General features: G+C 38.9%; 1 protein-coding gene across 1 annotated transcript; it reads right to left on the reverse strand.

Annotated features, from left to right (window-relative positions):
* Window positions 1–225: 225 nt before the first annotated feature.
* Window positions 226–5,589, reverse strand: LOC126767457 (transcription factor castor). Its single transcript, XM_050484958.1, has 4 exons — window positions 4,446–5,589; window positions 1,341–2,184; window positions 858–1,261; window positions 226–796 (listed from the first exon to the last, which is right to left on the reverse strand). Exons 1-4 carry the CDS (start codon window positions 5,580–5,582, stop codon window positions 329–331), a joined length of 2,853 nt encoding a protein of 950 aa, XP_050340915.1. The 5' UTR covers window positions 5,583–5,589; the 3' UTR covers window positions 226–328.
* Window positions 5,590–22,225: the final 16,636 nt, after the last annotated feature.

Below are 22,225 nucleotides of genomic sequence, written 5' to 3' on the forward strand. Positions count from 1 at the left end.
TGTTCCATTAAGCTTTTATCTTATGAATGCCGTTATAAAGTTCCGATACAAACGCGTTGAGTCGAAGAACTCGCACCGACCTATTATCCCTCCTAAGGGACCAAAGTGCTCTTAAAGCTATTGCAATAATTTGCACTGAAGCTTTTAAACCGTCAACTCAAACGGTACAGTGAAAGTCCTCAGACTGTCAAAACAACTAACAGATAACCCTTTGAGGACCTGCGATGTCCAAACCACGGCATGCAAATTTAATTGCAATATTTCAAACTACTTGGCGACCCCTGTCACCATAACCTATTCAACAAACTGCTTTGTCAGCGGCTCACATTCACTCCTTGTACTGTTGCTGCTTCTCACCGTATTCCGATTTGATGGTCGCACCCGCCGAGCCACCAAAAGTCGACATGTTACCATACAGACCGGTTGCGGGTGGCATTACACCAGCTACCGCCGCAGCACCCAACATGCTCGCCATATTCGCTGGCATACCACCCGGATAGAGATTTTGGTAGAAAAGTGGGTTCTGTAGCTGGAAGAGCGCCATCAGATGGGTCAACTGCATATTTGGTGTATTGGGATCCTGCATTTGCATGCTCTGTGCAGCAGCTGCCGCAGCTGCGGCTGCAGTGGCAGCATTGAAGTTGGGCAGGAAGGGTGGTGGGAAGAGACTCGCAGCAGCGCTGGGCATTTGTGCGCTGTTGGCAAGTTGTGCGGTAGCATCAGCAGTGCCAGCCACTTGGTCAGTGGTGGGCTCCAACTTAATGCGCTTGGCTGACTCAGTCTTAGCGGGCAATTCCTATAAATAGAGAAAACAACTAAAAATAAATTCGCAAAACTTTTTATATTACTTCACTTACGATTTTCTTTGGTGGACGCCCACGTTTGCGCGCCAAAAAGCGATCAGCGCTGAGCGAAGACAATGGTGTGGTGGTGTGCGTGGTCACATTAGTAGCAACAACGGTACTGGCCGCTGCGGTTGTCGTGGCAATCGATGCTGGTGAATCCTCACCGCTGGAGTCCTTCTGTTTCTTGAAATTCTGATAGGCCTGCTCGCCATCGAGGCGTTCATGCTTGCGCTTATGGCTGATCATTTGACTGCTTGAGTGCAGAATGTAAGTACAGCCCTCGCGCACACAATGGATGTGATTGCAGACGGTGGAGAACTTGCAACCATCGAAAGGGCAAGCCTCGGTCTTAAGTATTTTCTTGAAACCATCCTGTGTGAGCTGATAGTCGCGCAGATGATATGACTTGTGTTTATCTGTATAAAGAATTAGAATTAGACTTCAAACGTCTGACAGACAGCGCCAACTAATTATTGCGCTCCGTCCAACACTTACCCATATCAGCCTTGTTCTTGAACGTGTGATTGCAACCCTCACGGCAGCAATGATAATGCGACGTCTTCTTGCCATAGAATGGACAGTCTTCGATTTTGCAATTTTCATGTGCGCGAAAGCGTCGGAAGCCTTCCTGTACGATTTCCGAGTTCTTGCGATGGAAATTCGCATGCATCTGCACATCGCTCGTGCTCACATAAACCTTCGGGCAATCCTCGTAGACACAATGATAATGCGTTTGCTTCCAACAATACGTGCAACCGGCGCCATAAGCAGGCTCACAGTCATCCGAGGCAGAGAAACGCGCAAAACCGAGCAACAAACTCTCCTTACGTTTCTTATGCCATTTCAAATGTCGAATAATATCATCTTTCTTGCTCAATATCTTACCCTGACAAGGCTCATCGAAACAATGGAAATGTTCGCGTAGATTCTCCTGTCGACAGAGCACATTCTCACACTCCAAATAAGACGAGACTTTACGCAGATTCTTGAGATTTTCTTCGTTCTGCAGGAATGCATCTAAACTGCTAACGGTGTTCAGACTCATTATGCCTGATGCGCCAGTTAGACCAGCTACCCCAACCGCTTGCTGTATTAGCTCAGTATTGTGCGTCTGTGTGCTTGGATGTAGACTATGTTTTTTGTGAATCGCTGTGGGCAACTGGTCACTAGAGGGTGGTGTAAGTAAGGTTTTCGCAAGCGACATTGGTGTCATGTTGGCACTCTCGTTTTCTGTGAGTTGTGTAAACGGCCCGGCTACATCTTGAGCGAGCTCTGTAGTGCTCTGTTGTGAAAGGTAATGCGTGGAATCGGCCGGTTGCTTCGTGGGTGTTAAGTAAGGCTAAAAGAGTATTAAATTTGTGTTTTAGTTTGGTTATATAAAACTAAAATTTTAATTTTGTACAATAAAACAATAACGTTGATGTAGCATTCTAATCGGTCTGCGGAAAATTACTAATCTATGGAGAGTGTTTCATCTAGTAGTGGTAGGTTTCATTTTCGGAATTAAGATTCGAATCAACATCTTCTGTTTACTGATTTCTGGAACGCCTGTGGAGTTTTCTTATTGATATCAGCAGCATTTTTTTCATCACTCGACATTTCAGCGACATACTACTCAATCCGAAACAAATTGTGCTGTGAATTACCAACTACAAACATGTACATATGTATGTATGTATAATATGCATACATATACATACATATGAGAAGGCGAGCACGTTCAATCAGCCCACGCGAGCTCTCCTCTTGGAAGTCTTTGCACATCATTATAAAGTTTATTTGCTCAAAACGCTCGTATTTTCATTAGAAATGAAGTTGTCGTTTAACTTTTGTTTATTTATTTCATTTTTTTTTTGTTATTTAAAATCGGCTGCAACATTGTTGCCGAATTTGTTGTTGATCTTGCCCAGCTGTAAGTCAGCAGACTGGTAATTGATACCATGTACATATAAACATAGCGTTTGAACATTTGTACGTACATCACTTTGAGATATGTATATATTTTTCCACTTATAAATACATATATATGTACATACATATGTATGTATACACGTACCGCTTTTTCAATTAACCTTAAGTGGGATATTCTTTCAAAATCTGCATTGATTTTTCGAATTCGGAATAAAAGCTCGTAATCATTGGCAGTGATGTCAAAAAAACATAAACAAAAAGACAGTTCGCAAAAGAAAAGTAAATACTGTTAGCAATTAAGCTAAAATAACCGTTTAAGTGTCTTATTCAATTGTAAGACTAGTCAGCGGTTAAGATCAGCGACTCTGCACTCGTTCCCACGACAGTCGGGTCTCAGTAATCGGAACTGAACCGGATTTTTGTCCGGCCAAGAACTGTCGCTGGCATCAGTCCTTGAAATTACTTTAGGAATGTTTTCTGCCGCTACAACAACAACTCTGCTTTGTCGTTTCCACGACAGTCGGGCCTAAGTAACTGGAATGGATCCGGGTTTTTATCCGACCAAGTGCTGTTAATTGGCATCATTCCTCGAAATTACTTCAGTAATGTTTTCTGCCGATACAACAACATCTGCTCTGCGTCTACTCCACACCCTTTTAATAATTATATATGTATGTATGTATGTAGTATATCATATTTAGTCAGAATTAAGTGGAATTTCATACTTCGGTCGATGTATTTGAAGATTGAGCTGAAGATCGAAATTATTCCTTTGGTACTCTATATACCAAAACCGACTTTAAAATTAAAATATTTCACTACGTTCAATTCGATTGCATCGAAGCCCTTCCCAGTTCCATGTTTTCCTTCCAGATTATTCTCACGTTCAGGTTTTCCTTCCAAGAACTTGATTTAGATCGATCAGATTTTATGGCAGCTATATGCTATAGTGGTCCGATTTGAATAATACGTTCGGTAAATTGAGACCTTCTTCTTCTTCTTCACCATTGCCATTCACTTGGGAGAGGCCAGAAACGATTCTTTTACATATGGCTCAAGCAGCTCACGATTTCCGGTCTTTGACCAAGTATCCTCTGGGTAGCCAGAAAACATCCGTTTGAAGGCGAGCTAAAGGACGAAGGCGAAATTGAAATCTTCCCTTGTACAATAATCTATGTCAAATTTCCGGAAGGCATCTTGTCAAATATAAAAGTTTTCTATATAAAAACTTGATTTCGAGACTTCAGTTTGCATGACAGCTACATAAATTCCATAATGGTTTTTGTTGTTGTAGCGTTAGAGTTCTGTCGCTAGATATTCCGACAAGTGAGCAGCTTCTTTGGGGGGAAAGGACGTGTTCAAAACTTCAGCTCGATAACTCTAAAACTGAGGGACTAGTTCGCATATATACAGGCAGACAGTCGGACATAATTAAATCGACTCAGCTCGTCACAGTGATCATTTATATATATGTATGTATGTATATTTTATTTCCTTTCGGATGCAAACTACGTGATACACTTAAGATACCCTGTTCGGGGTATAAATATAACATAGGAAACGCAGTTTAATTAGAATGCGTCGGATTTAAATTCGTAATTTCATACGGAACTCGCTTTCTTCAAACGGGTCAAAACTTTAACTTCATATAACGGTTAATACATTGATTACAAACATGATTTAACTTACCACACTCGTAGAACCGTCCAAAGAGTTCGAAGAGTTTCGCGCATCCACATTACTTCTTGTCCTCAGGCAACGTGTCTCAGCGCTGCTATGCCGCAGACTAGCCAATGGCTTTTCGTCCTCCTCATCGTCATCAAGCACCTCTACAGCTTCGACTACATCATCGCTTTGGTGTTGTTGCTGCGCCTTTATCCCACATTCTTCTGCATCTGCTTGCCTACACTCATGCCAACGATCTGTCCGTCTATCGGATAAATCCTGCGCTTGTGCACGATACTTCTCCTCCTCCACCGTAACGGTGTCACTGACATCTTCAACGTCGTTGGATGTGGTCGAAGCATTGTCCAATGGACTGCAATCTTCCTCGTCCAGCTGCGTTGACGCCGCCGCCACCTCAGCACCTTCTTCCACCCGCTCTTCATCTTCGGTGGGCGTAGATGTCACTGTAGAAGATTGAAGAGAATTAGCAGCTGTAATATGGCCTACATCACAAGCTAAATCGTTTGTGGGGAAAATGTGTGTTTGAACGGGAAATTGACTGGCGGCCGAAACATTGTAAGCAGCCGCTGCCAATGATAGCGCCGCCGCCGCTGACATGCCCGAATTCGGTGTTGTTGGTGTTAACAATAAATTCGACGGCGCGGTAAGTGCGGGCGGTGTGGTCGCTAGCATTGATGGCGGTGGTGCTGACAATTGGCCGAACAGTAACTGTTGTAGGGGGGAGAGTTTGTTGTGTTGTGTATTGTGTAGTTGCTGTTGTTGTATGGCTATTGAGGAGTTGGAATTACTATTAGGACTACGGGTGGTACAACTACTGCTACTACTACAGTTGGTGATGGTGGTGGTTGTGGTTTGCGAATTTTTGCGTGAATGCGTTCTTGGATTGTGCGGCTGCTGCTGCTGCTGCTGCTGGTGTTGTTGCTGTTGCTGTGTTTGTTGTGTCGCATCGACGAATGTTGTTGCTGTTGTCATTGTGCTGCTGCTGATGTCCATCTCCATTTCACGCTTACTGGGTGAGGGAAGATTATGCATTTGCTGCTGTTGTTGTTGCTGCTGCTGCAATTGCTGTTGTTGTTGTTGTTGTTGTTGCAACAAATTCATCATATACAGTTGCATGATAAACTCCAGTTGTGTAGACATTTTGACGTTGATTTTATTGTTTAAGTCTTTGTTGTTGTAAAATTGTTTTAAAATCTACGAGCACACTCACGCACAAGCTGACGATAAGGGTATTCACAGTCAACAGCGGCACTTTTCACAGCAATAGTTCTTTTGAAGTAAAAATATTGTACTTTTAAGTATTTAATTTAAATTTCAATATTTGCACAATAATTTCATTTATTTATTTTTTTTTGAATTCTTAGCTTCTTTCCTTGCAGAATATTTTTTTTTTTCAAAAATTATAAACAAAAATTTTGAATTAATTATTTTTAATCGTTTAACCATTTATGATTTAATTTTTTTTCATTAATTTTATTATTATATTTTCAATAAATAATTTCTCAATATTTTTCCAACTTAATAACATCCAAGAACAGCACAATATTTCAACAATAATTCTTAGTTCGCAAAAAATTCACAAAACCACACTATTTTTTTTTTTATTTGAAAATCTTCCAATTATCAATTCGTTATTTATTTCTTTGCAGCGACGTAGCTGTGTTTTCGTCTACAACTCTTTCGTTCGCATAAAGTCTTAAAGAAATAGAAGCGATAGATTTAATAAATTGTCTCGCTAGCTTGGCATCAAGGCTCAAACTGATTCAACTCTTCCACAGCAGGCGTCTAATATACGTGACTGTCCTTAAAAAATTCTTCTAATGCCAAAAATAGTCCAAATTGCAGCATCGCCACACTTTCAACCCTCTCCTTACCGGTAAAAAGTGATCAGCAACTCTAGCATTAACAGCAAATAACGTGCTCACCTAGCATTCTCTGCTAAAAAATATCTTCCACATATGTACAAGCGCACACCCATAAATCCATAGCAATCCGCTCCGATCCGTTGCTCTGCTCATTATTTGCACCGACACACATACATTTGTATGTAGTAGTCGGCTTAATAGAGCCAATTTTCACTTTTTAAGCCAAGGGTTGCTGAGCTCAGCTATTTTTTAGCGTTTCAGCTACATATTCTCTCATTCGCAGCCACACTCAAACTCTTATACTACTTGATTGTGCTCTTTTGACGCTCGGGAAAAATGATTTTGTTCGGTAAAAAACAATTTTTGAAAATCTCTGCTACATTTACTTGGTGTTGTTGTTTTTGTGTAAGTTTTTTCCCAAATTTTGCAATTTCTTCCACCAATAAAATGCCAGCAAAATGCTAATCGCATGCGGAAAGTGGTGTTTTTTAGATAAAAAATGAAAATCCAACAACCAACGGCAAGTCGAGGAATTTGTTCTTTCCTGCTGCGCTCTTGTTTGAGTTTTTTCTACGTTGTAATTGTTGCTTTCTATTGGATTCGGACAGCTGTGCAAAAAATTCCTTTGGTGCGAAAAAATGGCATATGGGCGAGCGAATGCGACTGGATATGGATGTTTCGGATACACATAGGTGTGTATATATACATATGTACGTATATACATTTGTAAATAATATATAATTTTTGAATTTAATAATTAAAATATTTCAATAAGACTTTAGGGATTTTTAATTATTTATTTATAAAAATTAATTCGAAAAATTAATCCAAATTCAATATTTTTAGCGCAATAGCTACCGGAGAGAGGTCGATGAATATGTTATGTGTGATTTTACATATTATACATACTATACATACATATGTGTATGTATAATATGTAAGATCATTAATTTTCTAAAACGTTTTCTCGAACCAGTAGTTTTAGTAATATAAGTTCGAACTTTGCACAGAGCTAAAGAGATCCAGGACCTTCAAATACTTTAGTATCAGCTAGTTAATCTATAACGATATGAATTAATCTCACATCCGTGCAATCATTTGAAAATCGGAAATGGTATTATATCTGGTTTAGCAAAGTTTCTTGATATGAGAAATAATACTTGTAAGCGACTAGATAAATTAGACCACAAAGGTTTCGCATATCCTAAACAGTAAGTAATCTAATGAACAATTTAAGCCCGAAAAATTAAAATATCGGCATTTTAGTTTTTTAAATTAAATATTTTTGAACGAAATTGAATATGGAATCCTTTTTACAAAAATCTGAACACTGTGAAAAGAAATAAAACGTTACGTTATTGGCTGAGTAAACATGGACCTTATTACTAGATGCTCGAACATATAGTACTTCTCCACAAAGGTTGTCAAAAAAGTCTTGCGGTATTTTTATTGAATTTTTTTTATTTTTATTGAAATTGAAATGAATTTTTGATGACTCATGCCCAGCTCTTGACCGATGCTACGGCTGCTACTATGCCGGTCTCTTTCGACCAATTCAGCGATTTTTATCTTCGACCACCTCTACACCAGAACGAAAACGTTGAAACCATCGTTGTGCGATGGAAATGGAAACTGTATCGGGTCCATAAACTCCACAAATTTTATTGGCGGCTTGAGATGCATTTTTGCCTTTATCGTAGTAGTACTGTAAAATATTCCGTATTTTCTCTTTATTTTGTTCCATGTTTGCGACGCTATAACTCACGAACGACTTAAAAGAAACGACAATCAATCAAACACGTGCTAGCGCGTGAAATGACCTTTTCAAAAAGGTATAGCATGACCCGATGCGACGAATAAAACTAGAACTACGCGCTTTCAGCGCCAACTAGCGAAAATACCGCAGGACTTTTTTGACAACCTATTATTTGCTGTCTACCTTGACGATCTTGGACAAATCGAACAGCCTACAAGCTGTAAATCACCTGCTTACAGCCGCTATATTTTTAATCAGGACTTTTTATGGATTCTTTACTGAAAATTTTTTTCATTTCTGAAATAGACTTGGAATTTCGCCGTACCTGCCGAGGAGTGACCGCTTTTAGCAAACTTTTTTGATGTGCATAGGTTGGAAACGGACGGGAAAAACTCTTGTCTAATTACTTAGTTGAGAGAATTATATTTTCTCTGATCGCCATTCTAATGGCCAGAAAAAACAAAGACCTCCGGCCTTTGACCAAGCCTAGAGAACACGCTTCACACAAGACTTTGTTTTAACGTAAAAAATAGCCTCCAATGAGAGACCCCCAGTTATTCACAAGACTTTGTTAAAATATTGGTTATTTTACGGTTTCTTTACTCCAGTTACTATAAAGCCTAAAGTCTTCGAAGCTGAGTCCTTAAGCTATGGATGGATAACCACTTTCCCACAATACTTTGTTAAAATATTAGTGCATTTTTGGTTTCTTTACTTCAGTTCCAATAAAATCTAAAGCCTGAGGGCTTAAATGATGTCCTGTATGCTTTTATATTCTGTCTTCTCAATGTAGTCATCTAGTCATCAAAAAAGAATAACATTAACTTATGAAAGTAATTATGAACCTTCTAAGTATTGCTCTAAAACTATGAACTAAAACACGTATAAAATTTTTGCCTGACTAATATTTTTATAGAGTTTCAACGAGGATGTTTTATTTAAGGAAGAGAAAATTTTTGGTATGACATATAGTATTCCACTTTTGGCTTATAGAACTGATCTAGGTATTGAAGTCTGATTGCGAAACAGTGATGTGAGACCTACTGAATTAATGAGCTCTGCTGTTTTGCTGAAATTTAATGTTCGTATTCAAAGGATAATCAAGATGGCAATAATAAAAACGATTTTACGTTGGTCCTTCCCAATGGGAAAATGTAATTTTAGTTTTACGATTGCGCCAATTTTTATGCCGCTTACATTTACAAATGCAGATTTTTATTTACAATAGTTTCCTTGCTCCATTAATATGGAAAACTTTGGGCACCTTCTGGCAAATCGCACGCGGAAAATGGCAAAATAAAAAAGCGTCGAGCGAGAAAACTAAGTCGAATTGAATGAGCGCGAATTTCGCAGCTGCAAAAAACGCGCTTGATTTCGGGAAAAACGCCGAATGCGCGCATAAAATATGGCACAACAAAATTATGATTTCCTTTACAATTACAAATAATGCGAAATCGACACAAAAAAATCTGCATTACAAAGAATCGGTGAATGTGGAGGAAAAATGGCGCAAACGAATTTGCGAAAAATATGCACCGAAATTATATTAACGCAAATGAAGTGAATGAGGTTTAGGGAAAAACACGAATTTGCATAATTCATTGAGGCGCAAACATTGAAGAGCGCTGCCAGCAGAGGGAGGCACCGGCAAAAAAGGTTTGTCATAAAAAGCTATTAAGAAGTACAACAACAAGATGAGAAAACACATTGGAAAAGTGTGCGCGCAGGATTAAAAGGCAAACAGCGCCGAAGCCAGGATGTTGTAGGACGAGCGAGACGGTGCGAGCGCGGCAGTGTTGCCTTGCCGATCGGTTGCCGATATCATTTGCATAAATTATTGCAAAGGACCTGATCGCTGTCGATTTGCACGCACAAACACATACACATACATATGTAGCTGTATATGCTTGCAAAGGGTAGCATAATTTTGGCAATCGCGGCGGAAGCCAGCGCGCTGCTCACCTTACGCATTTCAACCAGAACGAAATTCGGTCGGGGCGCGCATGCGCATAGTGTTATGCAAATGACCTGTCGAACGGTTCGATTGAAGAGTCTTTCACCATTCACTGTTGCAAAAGTCTTCTCTACATCGTTCGATGTATGTATGTATGTATGTATGTGTGTCTCTGTGCCAGCAATTGAATGGCGCATGCGCACAATTTTCAGCGAACGTGTGCTACGTTTTTTTCAAAACTAATAGAAATTTATGCAAATTAACAAATGAATGAAATAGTAGTATGTGTGGAAGCTGTAAACTATGTAAGGTTATATGTACATATATATGTACATATACATATTTATATAGGTTTGTATATCGAGCGTAAGAGATTATGAAGCGCGAGCAGTCAATATATTCGATTCGGTTCGATACGGCAGTTTGATTTGTAGGAACGTTATTGTGGCTACAGGACACCCTCCCAACTTTAATATTATTAAATCAATCGTTCTGCAAGCAGAGCTGATTTCTGATTTTGGTAAATATACATACATACATCTATGTATATATAATTTATATATAGTGTCTATTACCAGCATATACATGTGCATAATTACATATATGCTTTAACAAATATTTCGAGTTTAGAAAAGCGCACATACATATGTATATATTTACGGAATGCCGATCGCAAGCACAACAACAACAAGTGAGTGTATTGCTTAGTTTAACCCAGCTCAAGGCGGCATTGTTAAATATACTCTGCAATTGTTGGCTTAATTAAGCAAAACACCGCAGACAAAAGATGTCAAAGAGTTGGAGCAAAAGCTCAACTACATACTGCGCTTAGTAGGGTGGCTCTCTTTTTACCGAAAAATCGAGTATTAGGTTAAGTTAGGTTAATCTGGTAGCCCAATAAGCCACGCATAGACCTGTTTTGGTTCTTTGCGATACCTGATAAAGTTCAGTTGCTAGGTGCAAGAGGAGTAGTCATCCTTTGGGATGCCTTCGCTTGACGCGAGTTTTAACAGACTCTGTGACCTCACTATTGATACCTCCTCCAGTGTGTCATACCGTGTGGACCCCAGATGCTTACGGCTTAGTCTTGTCAATGAGGGACAAGTGCACAAGAGATGCTCCATTATTTCTCTGGTGCCCTGCTCTAGACATTTCCTGCAGTCTTCTCGATCTGTCAGCCCCGTTCTACGGGCATGTGTCGCCACCAGACAGTGACCAGTTAGTATTTCTATCATGTTCCTACAGTCTCTTCTATCGAGAGCTAATAGGAATTTTGTGTACTTCCAATCTACCGTTTTGCACATGACTTTTACAGTTTTGCACCCAGGTAGCTCGTTCCATGGAGTTTTGATTTTCTTTACCATGCTTCTGTCAAGATCGTTGTATAGACAATGCAAGGGATTACCAGTTTTGCTCTCGATGCCTTTGTGGACTGGCACCCAGTAGGCGTGATGCTTACTTCTAGCAACACTTTCCACTACTGTCCTGCTTCCCAAGACATTTCTGGCTGATATGCGATACGACGTTACTGCCTTGATTCCTACTTGGCTGTCTACGGAGATATTCACTCTGGAATTGCCTGCCGGTGCAATAGAGGCCAGTTCTGCGACTTTCGCAATAGCAAAGTCCTCAGCTTGAAATATACTGCAGTTGTCCGGCAACTTAAAAGGTTGCCTTATGCCTAACTCTGGACAGTTTATTACCGCACCAACTCCATCGTCCGTTTTCGAGCCATCTGCATAGACGTTTAGAGTGTTGCGCGTAGCTAACACACCTTTATGCCAGCCATATTTTTCTATGTTTACTTTGAACCTTCTTACCCAGTTGAAAAGTGGGGTCATGTAGTCGGTATTAGTAATGAAAAGAGTACAAATAGAGAAGAGGCATATACATTTTTTGTATATCTTACTTTTTTAGACTTCGCTGACTGATGTCTTAAGGCTTTATAAAAAAAATAAAATCAATATTCTGATCAAGTAGACAACTTGAATTGTTCCATATAGTCTCGTAGAGTACAGAAAAATTCTGAATAGCCAGCTGAGTTCAAGTGGAAAGGTGGTTTTTTCAACATCTAAAGAACCTAGTCCATTTCAGACTCTGGTCTTCGCTATCGAATATACATAGATACTTAATATAGTAGTGAGCTGTTCACGTAGAATAAAAAATGAATGTTGTGACATCATTCTTGTAAAAGTTTGAACTTGAATGTCCTGTCAAAGAAGATCCCAAGGCTTAAAAAGATAGTTGGATGAAAGCGCCACTTAAACTTTTCGAGGAACTAATTGTGGCAAACGCAAAGAAAGTTGGATTTTTGATTGAAAAAAAATGAGCTAAAAGCTAGTGCTATAGAGCATACTCGCATGGCAGTCATGTCAATGTAACCGGAGTGAGCTGGAAGCTACATATATCTGGCCCATAACCTAAAGCGCTTCCAAAAATAACAACTTAGAGAGTGTAGTATCGAAATAATAAGTACTTTGCTCCATCCTAAAGAGTTTTAATGAGCAATTTCTGTGCCCATTTCAAGAACATTCCTCTCAGGCTGTTCATCCATTTTTTTTTTTTTTTGAAAGTTCAAGTAAGATAAAGTTTGGTTGATGATTTATACAAATAATGCTTCTCAGAGCAAAATGAGGTTGCGATATATTGAGTTCTCCCAAGTTTTTCAAAAAAATGTTCGAATAGCATGTTTTATCTAAATTTACACGCTCTTAAAACTATGTGAAATGTTATATAAAGACAAATACAACGGACTGCCCTAATGTGTGCCTTTTTGACTTTATACAACTCAGCCCAAAATCAATGTTTATTTCTCATCAACAGTCGTGCGGATAAGTATTGATTTCACTAGACCAAAAGACTAACGTATGCCCGTTCAAAACACACGCACACACATTTACACACATGTTTATTAATATTAGCATATCCACTTTGAGTTTATTTTCCTGCCAACTTCCTTGCATAGCCATCATTTCATTTCCCCGTGTTCTCGGTATATTTTCGCCATTATGCAGCGCTACAAAATCGCAATAATGCCAGAAATCAGCATAAAAATAGCGACATACAATGGCCATTGTGCCCTCGTCTGTGACAGTTGCGCGAGTTTTCAGTTGACGTTTTCCGTGCTCAGTTACAAGCGGACAAAATATTTGCCGCCACGAAAATGCAACATTTGTAATTGGTTTGATGCAAATTTGCATATTCGCTGCTAAAGGCTTACACACATACACACATACCTTGGATATGCACACGGAAGCAGCCATTGCTATGGCTTTTGTTCGATTTGATGCGTTTTTGATTTGCTTTTATTGAATTGATCCAAGTGATTAGGTTACAGTGTTCAACTGAACTATATATGTATGTAAATACACATACATATAAATCGACATTGTTATTTGCATTTGTACGATTTTGCATTATCCTGCCGTTACAAGATGGATTACAAATACAACAAACCAAGGTGATTGTTAATCAAATGAAGCGACAACTAGGATCACGCGCATTCTCAGATTGTGGCATTTCACAGCTAATACATACATATGTACATCGTATTTTTATCATACGTATTTATATGTAGATATGTATAAGTAAAAAATTTGTTGTAGATATTTTAGCACAATTCTGAATGGAAAATAAATATTTAAATGGTTTTCCTCTACAATCTTCCTATTGAAGGAGTATTACTAAAAATAACAATATGATGCCGGTCACATCATTAAATCGTACAATTTTATCGAGAATCTTTTTGAAATACATACAAAGATTTGCCATAGTGCCCTTAGAGGTATCTTTGGCAAAAAAGTATACATGTGACCTGGTCTACGAAAAGAGGGCTAAGGTGTCAAAAAAAGGAGAACAATTAATGAGATAACGAGAAACTGACGATTATTTTTAACAGCTTTTCCCAGTTCGTCACGTTAGTGCCTTTTCGTAGGCCAGGTCATATATACGGATACAGTGATATGTCCATGGCTCATCCTGGATAGGAAGCTTTCATGGAAGCCGAATATCGATGAGAGTGCAAAAAATACATCGATTACCCTGCTGTAGAGGAGTCATTGGCAAGATGTGCGACCTCTCACTGAAAGTGGTCTTCTGGCTCTGTAACACCTTAGTCAAGCCCATTATGTTCTATGGAGTCTTTATGTGATGGAGGGCTTTGGAAAATACCACACTTGCAAAGAAACTCGAGATCGTTCAACAGGCGGCGCTTATCAGCATGTGTGGTGCACTTAGGTCCACTCCAGCCATGGCATTTAACGCTATTTAGAACATAAGGCCTGTGGACATCGCCGGAAGGTGTATGGCCGCGAAAATGGCTATTAGACTCAGAGAATCTGAGTTCTTAAAAGAATGCTTATCTGAACACCCGGATATCCTCACACACTTTGACTGCATACCGGATCATCTAGATCATGGAGTCGCCAAACCGAACTATGGCGGCTCCTTCTCTGTTCATATACCGACGAGACAGCTATGGGTGGAAAGAAGCCGTTGGAGGAGAGGGCGGTGAGCTTCTTTACGGATGGATCAATGATTGGGGGGAAGGTTGTTGGAGGGCTTTACTGTCGGGAACTCTCTATCAACTCCAGTTTCAGACTTCCTGATTACTCCAGTGTCTTCCCAGTTGAGGTTGCAGACATCAAGGTAGCAGAAGACTTAATGCTCCGGAGTGCGACCTCCTTTAGAGAAGTGACAATTCGCTCAGATAGCAGAGCGGCGATACCAGCCTTGAATTCATTTAAAGTGCAATCAGGGTTTGTCGAAGAATGCCTAACCTCGCTATCAATAGCATCGAGTGTCTTTGTGATAAGACTGGTATGGGTGCTAGGACATAGCTGAATCGCAGGTAATTACAAAGCTGATAAGCTAGCAAGGAAAGGCACCCTAGCACCAGTATCGGTAGAATGGGAGTTAGCCGGTGCTCCCGTATCCTTTTGTGTTCTACTACTGGATAGGTGGACTTCGTGAAAGCTTGACCAACGCTGGACCACCATAGGTGCTTGCGCATTCGCAAAAGCCTTCTGGCCTAAGATTGGTTGCAGGAGCTCTAGTGATCTTTTTGCCCTCAGTAAGGCTAGCCTCTCGCTAGCTGTGGGGCTTTTAACAGGCCATTGCCTGAGGCCGTCTGCAGAAACTGTTTGGAAGAAGATGAGGTAGAAACAACTCAACAGTTCCTTCTTGACTGTCCCGCGTTTGGGAGGTCAAGACTTAAACACTTGGGAACGCATACCTTCAGACATCCCACCGAACTGGCGGGAGTTGAAATTAAGCGCCTTTGCAAATTTGGATTGACTACTAAGCGTTTTGTTAATCTATAAGTCCGAAGGAGTTCTTATTTTCTACGGCTTCACAAAGGACTACATATACGAATCCACGTGCGATCATTGATCAGCCATCTAACCTAACCTGATTGTTTTGCGACTGAGTCTTCGAAAATTGGAGCTCTGGATTTTTCGTAGTTGACTCTGAAGACGAGTAGGTATTTCGAAAGCATATTTTGTACTCTAAACAATAAGTGTTGATAATGAAGATACCAGGGGTACATACACATACCTGTATAACATGTTGTTAGATTTGTTTCTAGGATGGGGATTTACAGAAATGAACATATTGCATAATGAAAAGGCGTCATACTTTACCCAGCAAATATTAATCTCTTAATTTGTGCAATTAAAGCTGTCATCGGCAAATCAAACAACGACTATTAGAAATCATTTAGGCTAAAATAACGAAGCATAGGAAGAAGATAGATATAATGATAAGATATTCACATACTATCTTGCTTTAAATTCCTCTCGACACCGGGAACTTTGTTTTTGCTATCATTTGATGCGTAAGTATTTTGGTGAAAGAGCAGAGCTCAAAGAAAACAAGCAGAGTAATCACAAAACAGACTTGGCTTAAAGGTGTGCGCTTCCTTCTCCAAATACAAGCAAAATATTTAATAAACAATGACAGTTTTTGGTGAGAAAATGGAAAATATCTGAGATCTTAATTGAGCCGTGCGATTGCAAGCGAACCTTAATTGACGGCAATATTTTTTATTTAGGAAATATTTCAATGAATTTATGCAGAAATTAAGTATTTATTTTTGAAAACAAAAAACACACATTACTTACGTACGTGTGTGTCGTTCTAAGGCCCGCAGGACACCACTTCGACGCATCTTCGTTTATTGGCAATGCAGTCAAATTATCCTTAGACATTACGAGTAATGCATTGCCTTTTTCACTTTGTGTTCTTTGTATTCTCCCATAACTGTGAATAGCTTTACCATGCTGGGGGTTTTACCGCTATTGTTGCATATCCTTAGATGCCAAAAGGCGTCGTTCAACCACAGATTTATTGCCTCGTTTGCTGCCTACCATCCCTTCCCAATGGCATTCTTTATGTGCATATTTTGAAGGAAATTTTAATATTTTGTTTTTTTTTCTGCTCTTTTTCGGGTAAATTACCTTAATTTATAAGAATGCAATATTCACCACCCTTAAGTATTTACTCGAAATGAGGATCTCATATGCTCAAATAGGATTGCTTGATGAAGCGGTATTGATTTTCGCCAAAGGTGAGTTGGCAATTACGATAAGCAGTTTAAACTGACCTTTGGTAAGTGATCTCCGGGCGTTAGATTTGAGCTACTTTGCAAATTCATGCCAAATACGCTCTTTGTTTCGATGCATTCTTTGCTTTAGGTGTGAAGTGCGTGCTGGACCCTTCAACACCTCATTGTCCATAGTAAATACACACTCATACAAAGTGTTGAACAAACGAGTGCGTACGAAGTCTTAACTTGCTAATGAATGTGCATTGCCGAGCTGACCATTAAGGAACGCATTTGTTTGCGGCGGATAAGCCGATAATGAGCCGACGCTGATCGTGTTTTGACTTTGTAACTCTTTCTAAGACGATGACCGTTTGATTGATGGCATTTATGCTAATGAGCGAAACAAGCAGAGCTGACCAATCGGTAAATTTGTATGCGTTCAGCGCGTGGACAAAAGCGATAGAGAACACAAAGGGTGCAAAGACACGAGCCACTACTTAGAGTGGACATTGGTCAGTTGAAAATAAACAGGTTTTAACCCATGAGAGACATATTTAAGAGATGAGATTGGGTTGTAGAGTTTAATTGACAAAAAGGTTTAAGGAACAACATTAAGCGATTGTCTTCGTAAGCAATACCTTAGAAAACACGAATGACATATGCTTTGATGTTAAGATCTAATTTTTGGACTAAAATTTTAACTATCAAATCTTGACAAATCAAGGGCAGATTTTGCGCTCTGCCATTCAACGGTTATTTAGATTCTATCTCGCGAAAAAAACTCCGCAACGCTTGCAACTTGGTTCCCATACTTTGATTATCCGCTTTCTGAATAAATACCAAACTCTGCCTAAAAAAAACTTAAGGAAAATAAAAGATGATGATTCTACAAAAGATTTGCAGTTTCTTACAATTACATAGCAGTAAAAAAGATAGTGAAAATGGAAATAGCTGCAGGAAAACAAGCTGCGCGCCGCAGAGACAAAGGGATGAAACCAAACAGCCAGCGAACGTGCAATCAACCGACAAACTAACCGAACGGACCCCAGCATCAGGAACGCATCATAATTTGGAAAACCGGTTCGGACATCAGCATTAATTTCGCGCCCTAACGGTAAACGCAACAAAAGCCAAGCCAAAAAAAGCGGACAAACAACATTACACAAAAGAAACCCTTTCATCAACGGAGTGGCCTAACGCCGGTCCATTGCGAGCGATCTCTGGTCAACTGCCAAACGAAGAAAGGATGGAAATTATGCTGCATATGCTTAAGCGTATGCTGAGTGGTTTGAGAAAATGTGAGTGTATGTGTGCGCTTGGCGCATACATTGCGATCTGCCGTTAGATTCTACACGTAAATTGACACGACTCTGTGATTTGTTGCCATTTTCTAGAACCAATGCTGTTGTCTATTCCACCAATTGAAAAAAAATCGTTATGGAAAAGCGCGCTTGGTCGCACAAAGCCTCGGAATATGTCATAAGCCAACATGTGTGCATACAAACAGGAATGTCTTCCTTTTTACGAAAGGGTTTAGTGGTCACAAGAGCATCCCGTTTGGGAATATTATATTGTTTTTTTTTTTTTTGCATTAGTGTACTTTGAAGTTTAGGGTCCAGTTTGGTATTTAAAATTCAAGTTATTATAGACGAATTTGTTACGGTCGCAGGAGATGCGCTGACATTTCATTTGATTGGTTAGCTGGTTGAAAGGTTCAAAGGGTTCGGTTGACTGGTACCATACCAAACCGATGTTTAACGGGCGCTGATCGCCATTCAATGCAGTGAGGTCAGCCATTTCGGCAAAACATTTGTTCTTCGCTTGTTAAGGGCAAAATGTTGAAGGAAGTCTTGACCCAAGATGGCGGTCATTTGTTTACGAATTAACAAACATGCGTCACAGCTGTGTTGAACGTGGGAATTATGTATTTTAAAAAATTAGAATTAAAGTATGAATATTATTGTAAAGAGTCTATAAAAATTATAGTTTTAGATTTTTTCTATATAATTTTATTTTTATTATTTTCTTGTTTATTTGCCTTCCTTAATAACATTCAAATAATTCAAAGTTCACAAAAAATATGCTGCTTAATGTTACTTCGCAGCTCCAAGTGCAGTTTTGTACTAATTTTTATTGGCTGTTGCCACCGATCGTAAGATCGCACCCGAAAAAACACCTCAAAGCAAGTCAAAAGTCAATTTTATGTTAACAGTTTTCTTCAATTTTGGAAGTGTGGTCGCATATTGCATTGATTTTTCGTAAGCTTTTCGTCACATTTTCAATCAATATCGTCTCGCAACCACCGTATTGGGCTGATTTAGCTCCGTGTGACTTCTGGCTATTCAGCAGACTCCAATGACTGCTCCGGGAAAACCGTTTTGAGTCAATTGTGGACATTGCTGGCTATTCCGGAAATTCACTTTAACAAATGTTTCGAGGATTGGAAAAACATTAGCACCAACCTCCATCTAAAGGCTTTCCTCACTTTACATATTCCCTTGCGTTCAGTCCCCTTTTGGTTTAATTTTTCAGCATCTTAATTAATTGCAATCATGACACGCGCACGTTGCACCCTTTTTAAACTGACCATTGCTCAATCAGCTGACCAAGCAAGTGACCTCCATAAAAACGTTAAAACTCACTTATGTTGTTTTAATTTATGTTTAGAAACTGGTTTCTCGCTTGACCAACACGCGCCAACGTTGATCTTAAGTGATGGTCAGTTTCAGGCAATTAGAGGGGTCATCTTTAAAGCAGAGATCATGACAAAATTCATAAGGGTTATACAACAACTTAAAGGAAGTTAATTGCATACATGATTATATTTTAATAAGGAAACTCATTTGTTTGTCTTAGGTGTCAAAGTAAAAATGACAATTTGAGGCCAACAAACTTTTTTTTACTTAAAACCTGTATTCTTACAATGGGTTGTCAAAAAAGTCTTTGCGGTATTTTTATTAAATTTTTTTTTTTATTGAAATTGAAACAAATTTTTTTTACTTAAAACCTGTATTCTAATATATTCAAAGTGGTCAAATCGGATAATTTAAGATTTTAAAATAAGTCGGGCCAAAAGATGTAGATTTAGAAAATAAATCTATGCAGATAAGTCTCTGCGCAGACACTATTACTTTTCTATATGAACTTTTGTTTTGGGAAAAAATGTAATAATAATAATCTTAATACTTAAATTTATTAAGGGATTAGCAAAATATTTATATCTTAGGAGGAAAAATTTAACCATCGATTCTAAAAGTAATAGCTCTGTAAAACAGCACACACTGATGGCAATTGAAGGATTGAGAAATAGATGGATCCCGGTTAAAAGGCATTTGACGGTGAAGCAGAATTTTTTGCTTAAAAATTTCTCAAATCAAAAACCAAAAACAAATTATTGTCATAGATTTTTAACAAATGGCAGCTGCCCAAAAAAGGTTTTTTTGTGAAAAAACTTGAACTTCAAATTGGTTAAAAAATGGAAATTATTATTGAAGATCTTATTTCTTCGATCATTACCCGATAAATAAATCTAAGAAGGTCGAGTGTAAATTTCAAGTCGATCGCTTTAACCATTTCGAAAAAATGAGACTCTGATAATAGCGTTTCGAGAGAGTGCGTTTAAAATTTTAGGGGCCTCGCAGTGGAGAGAATACAGACTGTCTACCTCCCAAAGTTACAATCGACCACAACACGTGCGGGATGGGATAGATACCGAGAGTTTAAGAGGGAAGCGAGACGCATTTACAGACAAAACAGAGAGAGACCGAAATGGCTGAGTACGAAGAGCTTGACAAGGGTAATGCTCGAAAATTCTACGAAAAGATGCGGCGACTAACAGAAGGTTTCAACACCGCAGCATACTCTTGTAGAACCCCAGAGGTGTTCTAGTGACTGATGCACAGAGCATATTAAAATTTTGGAAGGAACATAACACCAGGAGATGGTGAACTGCACTTGGTATCTCGAATTGGCCCCAAATTGCGAAAAGAATACACGCTGTTGTTAACTCGTTGTATTTTTCTAAAGCTTGTTTCACAGTCGGTTGTGAAAACTTTTTCAAACTACTCTAATTTATAAGATGTTGAAAGAAGGATTACCCTTATTTAAGAAAAACGGCGACAAATTTTCACCATAATTTGTATGTTTTTGAAAAACCGTCTGGCAAAATTACAAATTTCTTTTTTTTTGTTTTCCATTACTGAGTTTGTGGTCATATCTAAAGCACGTATTTTTTTCTTTTCTGCTTTTGATACAGGATCATCAAGATCACCAGAAATTCCACTGTCAACGCGGAGGCATCTTTTTTCGAGGGGCCGAGTTTTGAATATTCTCCGTTGAAAAATTCGCAAAATGTTAAATAGGTTCTAAAGATACAGAAAATAAAGAGTTTGAGTAAAATATTTCATTTTTTAAATAAGAATAATAGTGATCGCCAGAACACTTCATAGAATGTTTTAAAGTTTGGGGCAAAATGGTCAAAACGCTGAAGTTCTTAAAATTTCATTATCACATTTTATTAATGTCCTTATCTTCATTTTCCCAAGAAAGGCCCTAACTGATATTAAAGGCATATTAATTTTTTTTTTATTTCTCAGCATTTTTCTTGACAGAAATGTTCCCATAGACGAATTAAAATTCAATATTCCCAAATTTCATTGCGTGTTCTCATATTTTAATTATCGTCAAGTCATTTACGCTGATCAAAACAGAAATAAATCGAATTAGCAGGCATTACACACATACATAAAGATTTTCGCACTCTCAAGATGCGTCGAAGAGTAAGAAAGTGGAAATGCGTAATTAAATCAATTAAGAAAAGGGTGCTGCACTACTACGACATGGGCTTATCCAAGTTATTTGCATACAAATAAATAAGTGCAACTGCATTTGCATACTCGCAAGCCGCCTAAGCGGCCATAAATGTGTGTGTATGCAAGTGGTAGTACCGGAAATAGTGCATTGACTGTGGCGCATGCGCAAACACTCGGAAGCGCAAATACAATAACACTCGTACACACATATACACAAATGTATGTATATGCAAATCATCGATAAAGTGAATTAGCATAACAGTGGCACAAGTCAAAAATGTGCCATTTTCAAAGCAATGCCGCTCACCGCAATGCGAGCAGCTCAATTCGCATATGCTTGTACTCGTATGTAGTAGTAGGCATGCGCATAAAATTCGACAGGCGTCACATCGACGAAACACGATCAAATAATCGTTGCGTGCGAAAATTATGCAAATTAGGTCTCAAGTCCATGATTCATGATTATTTACGAGTACATACTCGTCCATGGCGCACACCTACCCACCCGGGGCGTCGTTCTTTATCGTGTGCTAACAAAAATGGCGTCAGCTTACTTTTCGCACTTATGGGTTTTGGCGTTTCGTAACGTATTTCCTGTGCATTGTTTATAATTATTTTGTGCATTCGACGTCGTTTTGTGACAGTTGGCGAATTTCCTTGCGCTCCGCAATGATTTATGATCATTTGAGATTTTTTAAAGTTGCTGCGATTTTTTACTTGAGTAATTATACGATTTTTCGCCAAGTAAATGCCGTGAAAGTTCAGCATTATTTGTGTCGAATATCATTAATTTTGTAACGAATTTCTTCAAGACGATAGTTGATGTTAAGGAAAATATTCAATCGAGTGG

Source organism: Bactrocera neohumeralis, chromosome 2 (genome assembly GCF_024586455.1).
Source record: "Bactrocera neohumeralis isolate Rockhampton chromosome 2, APGP_CSIRO_Bneo_wtdbg2-racon-allhic-juicebox.fasta_v2, whole genome shotgun sequence".
In the NCBI taxonomy this organism is placed as follows: Eukaryota; Metazoa; Arthropoda; class Insecta; order Diptera; family Tephritidae; genus Bactrocera; species Bactrocera neohumeralis.

Coding starts and splice junctions, on each gene's coding strand:
- LOC126767457 (XM_050484958.1), bottom strand. CDS start 5,582: ATGTCTACACAACTGGAGTTTATCATGCAACTGTATATGATGAATTTG. Junction 2,185..4,445: donor TGGACGGTTCTACGAGTGTG/GTAAGTTAAATC, acceptor ATACTCTTTTAG/CCTTACTTAACACCCACGAA. Junction 1,262..1,340: donor CAAGAACAAGGCTGATATGG/GTAAGTGTTGGA, acceptor TTCTTTATACAG/ATAAACACAAGTCATATCAT.